The following is a 17,100-nucleotide window of genomic DNA, read 5'->3' as shown; positions in this document are numbered from 1 at the left end:
TGAAAATTGTTGTTTTGTTGTGACACAAACAATAATTAAGATGAAAAAATAGAAATCTGGAGTGTGCATAGGCATTCACCCCCCGAAGTCAATACTTGGTAGACCCACCTTTTGCTACAATTACAGCTACAAGTCTTTCGGGGTATGTCTCTATTGGCTTAGCACATCTAGCTACTGGGATTTTTGCCCATTCCTCAAGGCAAAACTGCTCCAACTCCTTCAAGTTAGATGGGTTGCATTGGTGTACAGCAATCTTCAAGTTATGCCACAGATTCTCAATTGGATTGAGGTCTGGGCTTTGATGAGGCCATTCCAAGACATTTAAATGTTTCCCTTTAAATCACTCCAGTGTAGCTTTAGCAGTATGTTTAGGGTCATTGTCCTGCTGGAATGTGAACCTTCATCCCAGTCTCAAACCTCTGGCCGACTCAAACAGGTTTTCCTCCAGAATTGCCCTGTATTTAGTGCCATCCATCTTTCCTTCAGTCCTGACCAGCTTTCCTGTCCCTGCAGATGAAAAACATCCCCACAGCATGATGCTGCCACCACCATGCTTCAGTGTAGGAAGGGTGTTCTCAGGGTGTTGGGTTTGCGCCACATGTGGCATTTCCCATGATGGCCAAAAAGATCAATTATAGTCTCATTTGACCAGAGAATCTTCTTCCATGTGTTTGGGGAGTCTGCCACATGCTGTTGGGCAAACTCCAAACATGTCTTCTTCAGCAATTACTTTTTTCTGGCCACTCTTCTATAACGCCCCCGCTCTGTGGAGTGTACGGCTTAAAGTGGTCCTATGGACAGATTTCCGCTGTGGATCTTTGCAGCTCCTTCAGTGTTATCTTTGGTGTCTTTGTTGCACCTCTGATTAATGCCCTCCTTGCCCGGTCTGTGAGTTTTGGTGGGTGGCCTTCTCTTGTCAGGTTTGTTGTGGTGCCATATTTTTTCCATTTTGCTATAATGGATTTAATGATGCTCCATGGGATATTCAAAGTTTGGGATATGTTTTTATAACCCAGCCCTGATCTATACTTCTCCACAACTTTGTCTCTGACCTGTTTGGAGTGCTCCTTGGTTTTCATGTTGCTTGCTTAATAGAGTTGCAGAGTCAGGGTCCTTCCAGAACAGGGTGATTTATACAGACATCATGTGACAGACCATGTGACACTTTGATTGCACACAGGTGGATCTTAATCAACTGATTATGTGACTTATGAAGTGAATTGGTTGGATCAACTCTTATTGAGGGGTTTCATATGAAAGGGGGTGAATACCTATGCACACTCCAGATTTCTGTTTTTTCATCTTAATGATTGCTTGTGTCACAATAAAAAACAATTTTTGCCTTTAAAGTTGTAGGCATGTTGTGTAAATCAAATGGTGCTAACCCTCCAAAAATCCATTTTAATTCCAGCTTGTAATGCAACAAAACAGGACAAACACCAAGGAGGATGAATACTTTTCAAGACACTGTACAGTATAACATTATTGAGTCTGACTGTACGAAGATATGTTAACCACCAGTTTGCATGTCTTACCAAAAGGCCATTAGACTCTGCATGTATCCCTGAGATCCAACAGTTAAGAGCCTGGCATTAAATGGCCATTCCACCAGCTCATACCATGGTGATGATGATGGGACCCTGATGTGAGCTGGTGGTCTAAGGCATGGCTGGGAACCAGAATGTTTGGTCTGGCTATCCCTTCCCATAATAATAATAATCATAATAATAAGCACTTTTTTCCTCTAATCGGACTGAATCACACAATGGATCATTGGTATTTTATGAAATTGTCATATTCCCCCGAGACCCTGATGGATAAGCGGTATAGATAATGGATGGATGAAATTGTGATATTTGTGTATCTATGTGTAAACACCAGTGACTGAAAGAGATGTTAGCTTGTTAGCATTTTGCAAAACTGTACTGCTAGCAGGTAGTAGATGACAATTTCATGTACTAGTGCACAAAATAAAATTATGTCACTGTATACTGTACAGCATTTTATCTACACAATTTATCCTTATCTATAAATAAAACAAAAATGCTTCTAAAACTAGAAGGCCACATGGTAGAGTGAATACCTCCACCAAGCCACATATTATCAACATCAAATTCAAATCACTTGAACCTAGGATAATACTAAAGCTGTCCACCAAATTTCATCCAAATCCATTCACTACTTTTTGAGTTACATTGGGAACAGACAAAGAAATCCAGGATCCACATACATATCTGGATTTCCATCAAAATCTAATCAACAGTTCCTTGGCCCATGGCTCACCTTTCCTCAAAATTTCATCAAAATCCATTCAGTACTTTTTGCATTATGTTGGGGACAAACAAACAAATGGAGGTGAAAACATAACCTCTTCCAACAAAGTTGGTGGAAGTAATAAATTACATACCCTGCCTTAAAACTGACTAATATTTAAATAGTCAAGGCACGTACTGTGTACCATTTGAATAGGCACTGCTTGGCCATCAAACATCTTCAAGTGTCTAGGCATGTACGAAACAAAAATAGAAAGTTCATAGTTATAAATAACCTCGGAAAAATCAACTTGGCCTTATCTTCCTCTTTCTCTCTCTTTTTGCCTGAGGCACATACCATTCAGCATTCAGTGCGATGACTCGCTTTTTTATACAAGTATAAAAAAACATCTTTTGCATTTAACATGTCTTGAGGCAACATCCAGCACAGTCATGGTTCATTCTAGCTGAAAAAGATGTACATTTCCTTAATGGCAGAAATTCTGATGTTAAAATGTATCATACTTGGCATGGCTTTTTGTGTAAGATAGACGATACATTATTTACAGCTTTGTGCAAATATACTGTATTTCAGGAAGAAGAAAGAGCCAGATTTAATTTCGCTCCAGTGAAATATACTGTGGTTTGAATAATATGTTTTCATACAGCTTTATATAATGTAGGTTAATACAGCTTAGGGTAAGTCGAGTAAATGTGAGTGTAGCACTAAACCTCTACATAAACCTCTGAAGGCTTTTATCTGCTTTTAATACTTCCTTTAAACTAATTTCACATACAGAATATAGTTCCTAGAGGTGTGTGATTAAACTTAAATAGTTTTTAAAACAAATTTTACACAATGGGCGGCACGGTGGTGTAGTGGTTAGCGCTGTCGCCTCACAGCAAGAAGGTCCGGGTTCGAGCCCCGTGGCTGGCAAGGGCCTTTCTGTGCGGAGTTTGCATGTTGTCCCCATGTCCGCATGGGTTTCCTCCGGGTGCTCCGGTTTCCCCCACAGTCCAAAGACATGCAGGTTAGGTTAACTGGTGACTCTAAATTGACCGTGAATGTGAGTGTGAGTGGTTGTCTGTGTCTATGTGTCAGCCCTGTGATGACCTGGCGACTTGTCCAGGGTGTACCCCGCCTTTCGCCCGTAGTCAGCTGGGATAGGCTCCAGCTTGCCTGCGACCCTGTAGAACAGGATAAAGCGGCTAGAGATAATGAGATGAGATGAGATTTTACACAATAACAATAAAGAACCACTGATATTTTTTATGATATGTACAGTATAGTTATGAGATATACAGTTGTGGTCAGAAGTTTATATACAGTGACATGAATGTCATCTTGGATATGAATGTCATGGCAATATTTGGGCTTTCAGTAATTTCTTTGAACTGTTCTTTTTCTGTGGCAGAATGATTGTACAGCATACATCTTTAATTAAAAAAAAACTCAAATTTGGTGCACAAGTTTTAACTTCCTTTGGGTTTTCTGAAATCAACACAGGGTCAAAAGTATAAATACAGGGTCAAAAATTTACATACGCTCACTTAGATTATTAATTCAGAGCCGCTGAAACTTCCAAAATGTCTCTTATCTTGCCAAGACCGAGGTCTCTTAACTTCCTGTTAGTGCTCATGATTGACTACAGCTGGTCGCTTCTCTGTGCCTTCATAAAAAGGGTTTGTTTACAGCACTCATTGGATTGACCAACACACAGTCAAATGGGAAAGTCCAGGGAGCTCAGTGCAGATCTGAGAAAGAGGATTGCAGATATACACAACTCCAGAATGTCTCTTGGAGCTATTTCTAAACAACTGCAAATTCCAAGATCAGTTCAAACAATTGTATGCAAGTTATTGTGAGGTGTAGTCAGTTTGCCAAGCCACTTCGCTTCAAGAAAACCCAAACTATTACCCTCAACTGAAAGGAAATTGGTTTGGATGGTCAGGAACAACCTGGGAACCACCATGGCACAGCACTGCCATGAACTGGAGGCTGATGGATCACTGTCTACAGTTCAGATCACCATGGACTAAGAGGCTGCTATCCAAGAAATAACCCCCTGCTCCAAAATTGACACCTTCAAGCTTAACTAAAGTTTAAAGCTGACCACATGGACAAAGAAAAAGGCTTCTGGAGGATAGCTGTATGGTCACATGAGACAAAGATTGAGTTGTTTGGCTACAATAACCACCATGTACAGAGGGACACTGTACCAGCTGGTGGTGGTGGTAGGATCATCATGCTCTGAGGCTGTTTTTCTGCCAGTGGAACTGGTTCATTGCACAAAGTGGATGGAAAAATAAAGGAGGACTACCTCAGAATTCTTCAGCATAAACCATCTGAAACTTGAACACGACTTGGGACTTACAACAGGACAGTGAACCCAAACACGCATCAGAGCTGGTTGTGGAGGATAAAGCAGGATAACATTAAGCTTAAAACAAGTCCTGACTTCAACCCTATTGAAAATATATGGACCATGCCAAGTCCATGCCAAGAAAAAAAATAATAATTGAACTCTACCAATTCTACCATAAAGAGTCGTGAAATATCCAACTAGAATTCTGCCAGAAGCTTGTTCATGGTAAATAAAGATGTTTGGTCAAGGTGAATCTTGCGAAGAGACGTTTTACCCAAATATTAGGTGTGCTGTATGGATATTTTTGACCCTGTGTTGATTTCAGAAAACCCAAAGAAAATTAAAACTTGTGCACCAAATTTTAGTCGTTTTTTTTTTTTTTTATTAAAGATGTATGCTGTACATTCTGCCACAGAAAAAGAACACTTCAAAGAAATTACCGGAAGCCCAAATATTGCCATGACATTCATATCCAAGATGACATTCATGTCACTGTATGTAAACTTCTGACCACAGCTGTACATACCCTGATTGTATATTGCAGGCTAAATAGTTCTTTGACAGTTGAAAACCTATAATTATAGTTGGTATTGTACAACCCCAGATCAGAAAAAAAAAAGTTGGGACGGTAGGGAAAATGCAAATAAAAAAATTTCTAAATTTAGTGATTTCTAAATTTACTTTGATTTTTATTACATTGCAGACAGTATGGACCCAAGATATTTCATGTTTTGTCTGGTCAACTTCATTTCATTTGTTAATATACATCCATTCCTGCATTTCAGACCTACAACGCATTTCAAAAAAAGTTGGGACGGGGGCAATTTCGTGCTAGTCGTTAGGTAAAACAATTAAACAATGATGTGATTCGAAACATGTGATGTCAATAGGTGATTGTAATTATGATTTGGTACAAAATCAGTATCCAGGAAAGGCCTAGTGTTTGAGGAGCAAAGATAGGCCGAGAATCTCAAGTTTGTCAGTAAATGTGTGAGAAAATTTTTTAAATGTTGAACAAGAAATGTTCCTCAAAGAGAGATATGAAGGGATTTGGATATTTCACCCTCTACGGTGCATAATATCATTAAATGATTCAAGAAATCTGAAGGAATTTCAGTGCGTAAAAGGGCAAGGGCTCAAGCCTAAGCTGAACACCCGTGATCTCTGAACCTTCAGACGGCACTGCATCAAGAACCGTCATTCATCTATAGCTGATATAACCACATGGGCTCAGGATTACTTTGGCAAACCTTTTATCAAGCACTATAATATGGAGTTAGAGTCACAAATTCCAGTTAAAACTTCACTGTGCAAAAAGGAAGCCTTACGTTAACTGTGCCCAGAAGCCCATCGACTTCTCTGGGCTCGGAGGCATCTGGAATGGACCATTACACAGTGGAAATGTGTATTGTGGGCAGATGAATCAGTATTCCAGGTCTTTTTTGGAAGAAATGGACACCGTGTGCTCCAGACCAAAGACAAAAAGGACCATCCAGACAGTCCAAAAGCCAGGGTCTGTCATGGTGTGGGGTTGTGTCAGTGCCCTTGGCAAAGGTAACTTACACTTCCATGATGGCAGCATTAATGCAGAAAAGTACATTGAGATTTTGGAGCAACATATGCTGCTTCCTTCAAGACGAAAATCTTCTCCAGGGAGATTTCAACAAGACTATGCAAATCCACATCCTGCTTACATTACAAAGGCATGGCTGTGGAAGAAGAGGGTGCCTGTCCTCTCTGTCCCCAACAGAGAATGTGTGGTGAATTTTGAAATGAAAAATATGACAATGATGACCCCGTACTGTTGCACACTTTAAAACCTGTTAGTAGGAAGAATGGGACAAAATAGCACCTGAAACTCTTCATCACTTGGTGTCTTCAGTCCATAAACATCTTTTAAGTATTGTGAGATGGAATGGCAACATTATAAAGTGGTAAATGCTTTAAAGTGCATATCACGGGTAAATTCAGGAGCAAGATTAATGTAATTCTCCTATTTTATATTAAACTTTGGTCAAATATCTGTAACATTCTGCATTCTCTGCAATTTTTTTACTTTGCGCAATACCAGAAAAACTCAGTTGAAATCAAGCCATTTGAGGCGAATTGGTCCGCCTCTGAAAGAACTTGGCATTTGGATTTCCCGGGAAACACTGATTTTCGTGACGTCATCTGCGGGACGCCTCCTGAATCCTACGTCAGCGCTGGTTTGTTTATGAGAAAACGACCTGGTGGTTTTCTGCAAATTTCTTCAACGTTATCGCGTAATTATTAAAATGGTTAACAGATGTATCGTAGGAGGGTGTAGCAACACCAATCTTGATGGGATTAGTACTCATCGTTTCCCAAAAGACCGGACAATGAGAGAGAAATGGGAGTGCTTGGTCTACACAGGCTGTGCACTGAAACCGTGCAAAGCTCGCGCAGCCTGCTCGTGCTTCCGCAGGTGACGTCACGAATCTGGCTCCAGACTCCCTTGGGATTTTTCCAGACACGTTTTGTTATTTTATTTTTTCTGCTGTAGACAGATGGCCTTGTGCAAAATTACCCTTCTGGATGAGTGTGTAAAGGGACATTCTTTCATATAAAAACAAAACAAAACACGAAATTGGTCCAGAATAAGCGCTTTAACACCCTAACCTTTATTTTGAAACGTTGCAAGAATCAAAATTGAGACATGTTAATTTTGACAAAAGAGTACAATTCATTCGGTAAAACAACAAATGACGTGTTTATATTGTTTTTAGTGCAATACAGGTCAAAGATTTCAACATACCGTCCCAACTTTTTCTGATTTGGCGTTGCATTTTTATTTAACAACTGCAAAAAAGAAATACAACACTCAACAAGAAAAAAGAAGGAAGTAGAGTTGGATATTAAAAAGTAAATAAAACCTGACAGCATCTGTGATATATTCCCCAAAAAAAAAACCTTGTAAGAATATAATAAATGGTAAACAGTGTTAACTTCCATGGAAGCACAATCTCTGGAAAGATCAAAGTCACTGACTTTCCTCAGTTGTGCTCATTTCTCAGGTAAATATTTAGCATCTGCTCATCTCATCTCATCTCATTATCTCTAGCCGCTTTATCCTTCTACAGGGTCGCAGGCAAGCTGGAGCCTATCCCAGCTGACTACGGGCGAAAGGCGGGGTACACCCTGGACAAGTCGCCAGGTCATCACAGGGCTGACACATAGACACAGACAACCATTCACACTCACATTCACACCTACGGTCAATTTAGAGCCACCAGTTAACCTAACCTGCATGTCTTTGGACTGTGGGGGAAACCGGAGCACCCGGAGGAAACCCACGCGGACACGGGGAGAACATGCAAACTCCACACAGAAAGGCCCTCGCCGGCCCCGGGGCTCGAACCCAGGACCTTCTTGCTGTGAGGCGACAGCGCTAACCACTACACCACCGTTTAGCATCTGCTTTTAATGGTAATTCAAGTCAAATCCACCCATAATTTACACAGAGTTAGTTTGTGTCTATACAAGCACAGTCTTGGAGCAGTTAGACCTGGTGAGGGACTATTTTGTTTCAACAAAATAGTCAAACTTCAGTGTCAAGACTTCGCAAGTATTCACACAGCTATTTGGGTGATGTGGCTAGATGCTAATTAGCAAAAAAAAGACTTAGCACTGAAAAGCTCCAAAACAGTATTCAACAGAAATTTTACATCTTACAAAGCTTTATGAGGGCGGCACGGTGGTGTAGTGGTTAGCACTGTCGCCTCATAGCAAGAAGGTTCCGGGTTCGAGCCCCGTGGCCAGCGAGGGCCTTTCTGTGTGGAGTTTGCATGTTCTCCCCGTGTCCGCGTGGGTTTCCTCCGGGTGCTCCGGTTTCCCCCACAGTCCAAAGACATGCAGGTTAGGCTAACTGGTGACTCTAAATTGACCGTGAATGGTTGTCTGTGTCTATGTGTCAGCCCTGTGATGACCTGGCGACTTGTCCAGGGTGTACCCCACCTTTTGCCCGTAGTCAGCTGGGATAGGCTCCAGCTTGCCTGCGGCCCTGTAGAACAGGAAAAAGCGGCTAGAGATAATGAGATGAGATGAAAACCCCAAATAAAACAACAAAACCCTCAAACAAAAAGTAACACTTTTTTTCCCCATAACTATATTTTTAAACCTAACACAAAGCAGCTAGCCAAGTTCCTCTCATCTCATCATCTCTAGCCGCTTTATCCTGTTCTACAGGGTCGCAGGCAAGCTGGAGCCTATCCCAGCTGACTACAGGCGAAAGGCGGGGTACACCCTGGACAAGTCGCCAGGTCATCACAGGGCTGACACATAGACACAGACAACCATTCACACTCACATTCACACCTACGCAGACACGGGGAGAACATGCAAACTCCGCACAGAAAGGCCCTCGCCGGCCACGGGGCTCGAACCCGGACCTTCTTGCTGTGAGGCGACAGCGCTAACCACTACACCACCGTGCCGCCCCTGCTAGCCAAGTTACCTACCTAAATAGCAACCTGTCTCGCTAACAAAGGTTTCATGAACACTTACGACCTGTCCACACAAATTTTTGTAGCGTTTACAAAAAAATATCGGTATACATTTGAGCAAGGCTTCAGTACTGTCAGCTAACTAACTTCGCCACTTAGCATCAGCCTGTGAGTAAGTAAAAGATGCGATGACATTATGACTTCTGCTTTACCAGAGCAGTCGGAGGAAGATGAGCACTAGCTTTGGATGTTTGGATAGTTCTAGCTGTTTTATAGATGTGTTCATTTCAAGGGAAAACGTTGTGTTATACGATTATATATCGGGGCGTAGCTATGATTTTTCAAGGGGGGGGGGTCACACACTGACTGGCAGCCTGAGTACATTAGAAGTGAGTACTGGAAACGGCACACTAAAACTTAGCTTCGAAGCCACAAAATGCAACTTTGATGGAAAAATATTAGTGCTGTCAAGTGATTAAAATATTTAATCGCGATTAATGTCGCGACTGTCATAGTTAACTCGCGATTAATCGCAATTTAATCGCACATTTTTGTCACATGAAAAACCATTGTAATTCTCTTATCAGCATAAAAAAGTGAATGGGCTTGCTTTGTACCAATGTTTTTTTTTTTATTGCAAAGCATAACACGTCTTGACACAGCCACTGCAAAGTGAAACCTAAGCCGAGCACCGGGGCTAGCAAAAGAACCAGGAGTGAAGTGATCTACTGCTTGAGTTAGTCTACAACTCACAGTGACGGTAGGCTTGACATGCTTGACTATAATATAAAGTACACTATTATATTAGCTTTAAGTTGTTCGTTGATAAATATTGCATTGAATCTGATCTTTACTGTTTCAGCTCACTTAACACATTTTGTACTTTTACACTTTCTGCCTGTTGATGCGTCGCGCTGCCCAATCAGAGGCGGCCAAATTTGCATATTACAGGAAGGATTTCTGGGATAGCATTGAGTTTACAGTTCAGAGGGATCTGGCTCTTTAGACGCTGTCTTCTTAAAACTGAATAAATATTTAAAAAGAGCCAAATAAGCCAGTCTTTTGAACGGCTCTTTTCAAAGAACGGATCACAAAGATGCGGATCCCATCAAAGAGCCATAAATCCCATCTCTACTAGCGCGCCCTGCCCGCGCGCGTTCTTTGGGAGGAGGGCAGAGGACTCTGGCTGTGCGTGGCGTGGCATTACAGTCTAGCTGCTATCGGTTTTCTGTTCCAAATTCCTGGCAGTTTCAAAAGCTTATGAAAAACCTACATCATGTCACAGGGCGTTAATCTCGCGATAAAAAAATTATCGCCGTTAAAATTGAGTCAAGTTAACGCGTTAATAACGTGACATTTTTGACAGCACTAAAAAATATATATAATAAATTGCTTACCTCTCTTCATGTCAAAAGAACGAGGAAAGTTTTGCTTGTTTTGACATGGCGAATTATTAACACAAGAGGAAATACTCGTAATTCACAACTAAAACAACTGCAGCTACACTGGCAGCTTGACCATGCTTTCTAGTGCTATCGTGTTGCGCTTGTGCAGAACTGGGTTTTTGTGCACAAACCACAGGAAGTCCATACAAGGTTACAGAAACCCTAATGAGGCTGAGGTGACAATCTAGTTTAAAAAAAAATGTTTAAAAAAATTACAGTGGGTGGTTTTCTAATATTCTTATGCGGCTATTGAAAAAATGTATGGTTCGACAAGGGGGGGGGGGGTCACGGGCACCCCAGGACCCCTTCCTAGCTACGCCCCTGTATATAGAACTTTTAATGGTCCTCAAGGGGAATGAGACAAAGAACCCTTTATAGAGAGATAAATGGAACCTTGTTTTGTCAAACAGTGTCCTGAAACACAAGGCTCACATGTTTCAGAATACCTAGGATTAGTTCTCTAGTTCTTCAGAGTATTTCTATCTAAACATAGAAGTGGGAAAATACTTTGGAAGCTAAGCCATTTATCTTCAAACGTACGGCCCTGTGAGAAAGCAGCATGCCCTGAAATGAAATCAACAGAAAAAAAAAGAAACCGTCCAATATGTCTGGTGTTGGTGAAAATCTGACAAGCAGGCAATGTTCCACTCTGTTAGCTATATGGTAGGTTTTATCAAAATGCTAATTTTTTGGCTTCTATCAAGTTCTTGGAAAGGATATTTTAACACGCTACAAAAAATCATTCTAAACATATCTGTCTGACAAACTTGATTAACACCATTACATGGACTGGATTGTATTGTCTTTGAGATTGAAGCAGCAAGTGCTGTGATTTTGGGCTTAAAGCCACCTCAGTAACATTTCCTCTGCCGTTCTATTAAATAAAACACTCATTGTTGAAATAAGATTAGCTCTACTTCTGAGCACATATTGGCATCACTGTCCTAGACTATAACTTCCTGAGTGCACCAATGACATTTCCAAGCACTGGGAAATTTAACTGCTCTAAGAGCAGGAGTTCCACTTTCTTCTGTAGGGTATTACATTGATCCTGACATTAGCTGGGGAAAAGGCAGCATAAGCTTACGGAGATACTTCACTTACCCCGTCTTAGCAAAATTGGTCCAGTACGTCATCACCACTGCACTGAGCATGACATCATTCTTGGAAAAGTTGCAGTTGAACAGATCAGTCGGGCCAATCATAGGGATCCCGAATACGTAAGGCACCTCATCTCCATGTGCCGAGTCTGCCCAACTTGGCTTCATCTCGCTCTGGCAATGGTGATAGAAAGCGTAGAAGTACGTTGGCGATCCATACTGCGCATGAAGATCGGCCGTAGCTACAGCAGGAGCCACCCACTGGTGGTCTGTAAATAATGCAACCAAAGTCTTGCGCCTAGTCTCTGGATTCTCCTTATCAGCCCAATCAGTGTACATGAACTTGATAGTCTCTCGGAGCGTATCCTTCCCCTCTGGATAACCGTACAGGTGGTCTACAAAATCCGACACTGCAAAATCAAAGTCGTTGGCCGACACACCATCCTCGCTATCTACAATCCCATCCACGAACTTGAAACCTTCGCCCTGGTTGACGCCCAACATTATGTCATAGTTCAGGAACTCGCCCTGCTCCATGAGGATCTGCGGGTCATCTGGGATGACGTCACCATCTATAACAGGCCCAAAAGCAATGTGGTACTTGGCCTGGGTGATATATTGCTCGATCAGCTCCTTATAGTTCTTATTTTGCAAGCATTCCACCAGTTCGATGGTATCCAGCATGTTGCAGCCTACTTTTTCAGCAAGCAAGCGTGTATACTTGGCTGGCTGGTAATTGACGGCCCAGCTGGATAGAGCTGTGCCACTTTGGATGATGGCTTTCTGAAACAGATCTACAAATGGGAAGAAATAAGCAGCCATTAGGGCACTCAGACCACTTTGCTAAAAGCCAAAGCATCAGTGTAACTTTTCCGATCAATGCTGAAACTCAATGGTAACGTGCAGAGAATAAACCAGGACAAACAGAAAAAAAAGGCACGGGAGGGATACCAATTTCCAATTACAGCAAACATTTTGTCATTTCAGGTTTGTCCTCTAGAGAGGTGGATTTAAAACAAATAATGAGGTAGAAATCCTTTTTTTAAAGATATTTGTACCTGGCTAAAAAACACATCCACTGATGAGATGAGATACAATTCCCATAAGGCTCTTCCAACAGTGATGCAAAGCTCTAATTCAAGTTAATATTCTACACTTTAACACTCAGCACTTTATTGTTATCATCACTCTTTCATTTCAAATCCAGTGTGTCGGAATACAGAGCCAAATATCCCCATTTTATTACTATTTGTCATCGTGCAATAACTTGGGCTTCATTTCCTCTTGATCGAGACTTCTATAGGATTTCTTGGAAGATGTTCATAATGTCATTTTTGCTGAATGGTTTTCTTCTGAGGCTTCTTTTTATTTCTTTTTATTTTCTCACAGATATGTAACTTGAAAATCTCATTGGGCTTACTTCATTATGCTTCCCAAAGCACTTCGTGGAACGAGATTGAAATGTATGAGACTGCTTTATGTTGCTATCATGAACATTTTTTGGGGGGTAAGAATTATTTTTCCTGTATTTCTGTATTGCCACTTTGTAAATAGGCCACAACACACCAGGAACTGTTTCTGTGTGTGCGCGCGCGCATGATGTTTTGCCCATACTTTCTATTTATATCATCTTAGCCTAGTGATTCAATCAGGGCAATATGAGGAGTGACTGAGCACAGAGTTATCGTCTTCATAACGGCTTTCATGCCTCCATCGCTTTATTTAGCCTTGCGGATACCGAGCTTCTGACGGGATTCTTGACAAAAACACACAAACCTTTTGTATTGGACCTCTGTCAGATCAGTCATGCGTGGCAGTAGATTCATTTTGCAGATTTTGTCCTAGAAAAAAATATAACTCGAGGCTTGGAGCTGATGATTCAGTGACACAAAAGGAAGACGAGCCCTCGATCCACTCCATACTCCCAGAAATGTGGATGAAAGCTATGTCCTCATCAGGGGTATAACATAGTACAACTACCTGTATCTGTTTAGTGCTGCAAATATCTGAATACAATGTGTATTTTGATTTTAAAACCAAAAAGGCTTGAATCCATGGCCTAATGGTTAGAGAAGCAGTTTTGGGATCAAAAGGTTGCTGGTTTGATTCCCTAGACACACCAGCAGGAATGGCTGAAGTGCCCTTGAGCTAGGCACCTAACCCCTTACTGCTCCCCGGGCCACTCTGGGTACGTTGTACATCGCTCTGGATAAGAGCATCTACTAAATACCTGTAATGGGTGTGGCTTAAATCATGAAGGATTTTTTTTTTTTTAAACACTACCACTATGCCCCTGGAAACTCTCGAAAAGACTGGAAAAAAAAAAAAACAGAGGAAGAAATGCCAGAACGTTTAGGGGACATTCCACTGAATGGGTGCCATTTGCTTGTTGTACCACTCCCAAATTAAACTTAATTCGTTATATCTTTTCAACACTGATTATAATAACACACATATTTAACTATTCAAAATGTGTATTGGTCAACCTCAGGCTACATTATTTATTTATTTTTTTTACAAGGTTTGGAAGTCAAAGATGGCTGCATACAGTACTCTTTATATGAGTAACAGGACTGAAAGTAACAGGACTGAGTTTTTAGCTTAGGATTAGCCAATACATGGAATTAAGCCACATGGCGTCATCGCTAATAGCATGACCACACTTAGCACATTCTAGTGATTTACCAAAAATCTGTATTTTTAAAATAAACAAATATCATCTAAGAAATAATTTAAGTAACAGGACAGTATGTTGACATTGACCTTATTAGTCAAAGTTAAAAAATCATCAAATATACAGAAAAGTAAATGGAGAGAACTAACTTTTGGTCTTCCCATGGCCTTCAGAAGACACAACTGATGTAACTTCCTGTTGAGCATGTGATTTATGGAATGTTCCAAATTTGTCAGATGGGGTAATATGTTTGGGTAACAGGACTGAGTGAAAACCCAGGGACACGACTAAAATGTGTATTTTAACTAAGATATTGTGGATTTCTTATGAAAAAAATATATTTAAACTATGGATAGGATATGGAGTCACACAACAGTGCAAAATAAATACTGTTTCTGAAGGATTTTAATCATAATATTTCATAGTTAAGTATAAAGTTAGAGTGCAGGGACAGGTAACACATGCTATTTTTCAGTGTTTTAGGTAGGTTTTATTAATCCTTACAATTATATATCTTAAATTTGAAATCACATCAATGTGCAGGACATTCTGCGTAATAAGGAAATGTATTTTAAAGTACATTTTTATGTGCATTTATACATATAATTTTCTAGGGACGGAAATGGCACCGATTCGGTGGAATGGCTCTTAGCATGGTATGTGAATTCTGGCTGTGACAGTTTATCAACCTGAGCGACATCACTCAAATTCATAACTGGGCTCGACTAGAGATGCATATTTTATTTTATTTTATTTTTTTTAATTCTACCTGAGATATTTTCTAATCAATTTAATAGTAGTCATATCATATGCTCGCTGGCCGTGCTGTGAAAATTGTGCATGCAGATGTTCATCTGAGTTTCCAAATCCGTCATTGCTTAACTCTTGAATATTTTCTATCGTGAATACCATCATTAAAAAGCCTATAATCTCTGCTTTCCAAAGAAATGTATCCGTGAAGATCTGTTCAGTACTTTGGGAGTAACGGCAGGTTGAAGTTGGTGCAACAGAGTAAAAACTCTCTGCTCACGGGACGACGGGAAACTGCCGGTGCTTTTTGAGTCACATGGGAAAGCGGTCAGGCTCTCTCTCTCTCTCTCTTCTGATCGGTTTCTGACTGGATTACTTATGAATATCAAATCAGATAACTTTTACAGGGATGTTCTCTCACTCTCACTGTTTCTGATAAAGTATTCAGCAAAATTTTCTGTCTGCTAGTTTTAACGTTATGATTCACGGGAGACTTTGAAGTGAGTTTTCATAGCTTGACCTACTTATTTTTTCAAATCAAACTGATTTATGGAAATAAATAACTATTTTAGAATATAACTGTAGTTGTTTTGATGAAAAATGTTGAGATCTTATCGCAGCCCTGGATCCAGGATGATCCCCCCCTCTCGCCCTAGTTAGCTGGGATAGGCTCCAGCTTGCCTGCGACCCTGTAGGACAGGATACTGTAAGTGGCTACAGATAATGGATGGATGAATGTTCAGATCTTAGTGGTCGGAATGATATTTTTAAAAACCAGAAGTCAGAAACGTGAGTGTCAGATTCAATTCAATTAATGTGAATTGTTTATTGGATGTGGATCAGACAGTTTTTTCGAGGTTAACCTTGAAAGCTGTGAATATTCTCATTTATATCCTTTCATAGAAACACTAGTAGGCCCTACTTTTGAGAAATACAAAGGCCTACAGAGCACAAACAAGGTATTAGAAATAAAATTTTATTACTTTGTTATTGAGTGTACAGATTTAATGTTTTACCTGATTAGCATAATGAATGCTAATTAAATACTAATTTGCATAATCTGTTTTTACTAATTTTTTGGTATTAGAGGGTATTAGAAATAATCTTTTATTACTTTTTTTTTATTTTAATAGAGAACGGTAGATGTGAATGACATTCCTGAGTGGTATGTATTCATCCTTCATGCGAATTAAATACAAATTTACATAATTGTTTTTTATTAATTTTTCAAACTTTATATTCAGTATACAACCTTCTATGTGCCTGCCAACTTCCTTGTAAATATCTTGAAAAATAAAAATAAAAAGTTATTAAGAAAAAGCATTTGATCTCATTGGTTAATGAGGCCCATTTTGGACCATGTGATCCTCGTACAGAATATCACGGGAGTTTTCTAAAAAATTAAGCTGTTTTTTCAATCTTTGATTTGTAACATTTCAAGAGCGGATAAACATATTTTAATTCTGTAAAAAGTACGTTGTTTTTCAGTGAGACCAGTTTCAAGCAATTTGGATTGAATTTGAATTTTCACCTGATGTGCCTATTAATTGGTTCTCTATCCCATATAAAAATATAAACAAACTACTCATAGCCTAATTTAAACCACTGCCGCAACCTTGATCAGGCAGTTACTACAGATGAATGAATGAATGAAATCCATGTAAGGCTACGATCACACTGTCTCGTATCTTGCCACGTAAGCGGCGTGTGGGTCAAACGTCAAGAAATGAGGTGTATTTTGTCTAAAATTAAAGTCCTGTGACGTACACGGCGTACGTGTGACGTTTCTGTGGTGTATCTGGGGTTTGTATGGGTTCAAGGGACGTAATGTTATAGCGTACTGAGGCGTATGCATGGCGTATGATGTGTTGCGGCGGCGTAACCATTTCGTTGCTTTCATTGGTGTGGCGTTTCGTTCTTACGTATGACGTTGCTGCGGCGTATCTACGGCGTTTACAGGTGGGTATAAAATGGGGCCCCACGCTGTGTTCGTTGTCAAGAAAGCATCATGCCAGTGAAGAAGTCAGGACCCAAGAAGGGCACGGGATGA

At 40.3% G+C, this 17,100-nt stretch overlaps 1 protein-coding gene across 2 annotated transcripts in view; it reads right to left on the bottom strand.

Annotated features, from left to right (window-relative positions):
* The window catches only part of nlgn4xa (neuroligin 4 X-linked a), a 276,952-nt gene that overhangs the window by 22,949 nt on the left and 236,903 nt on the right, over positions 1–17,100 (bottom strand). For both annotated transcript variants that reach the window (XM_060898990.1, XM_060898991.1), the window contains one exon: positions 11,631–12,420. In XM_060898990.1, the coding sequence (XP_060754973.1) occupies positions 11,631–12,420 (790 nt within the window). The remainder of the gene's footprint in view (positions 1–11,630; positions 12,421–17,100) is intronic.

Source organism: Neoarius graeffei, chromosome 18 (assembly GCF_027579695.1).
Source record: "Neoarius graeffei isolate fNeoGra1 chromosome 18, fNeoGra1.pri, whole genome shotgun sequence".
Lineage (NCBI taxonomy): Eukaryota > Metazoa > Chordata > Actinopteri > Siluriformes > Ariidae > Neoarius > Neoarius graeffei.
The sequence above is the reverse complement of the archived record's forward strand: the minus strand, read 5'-3'. Positions and strand labels throughout refer to the sequence as shown.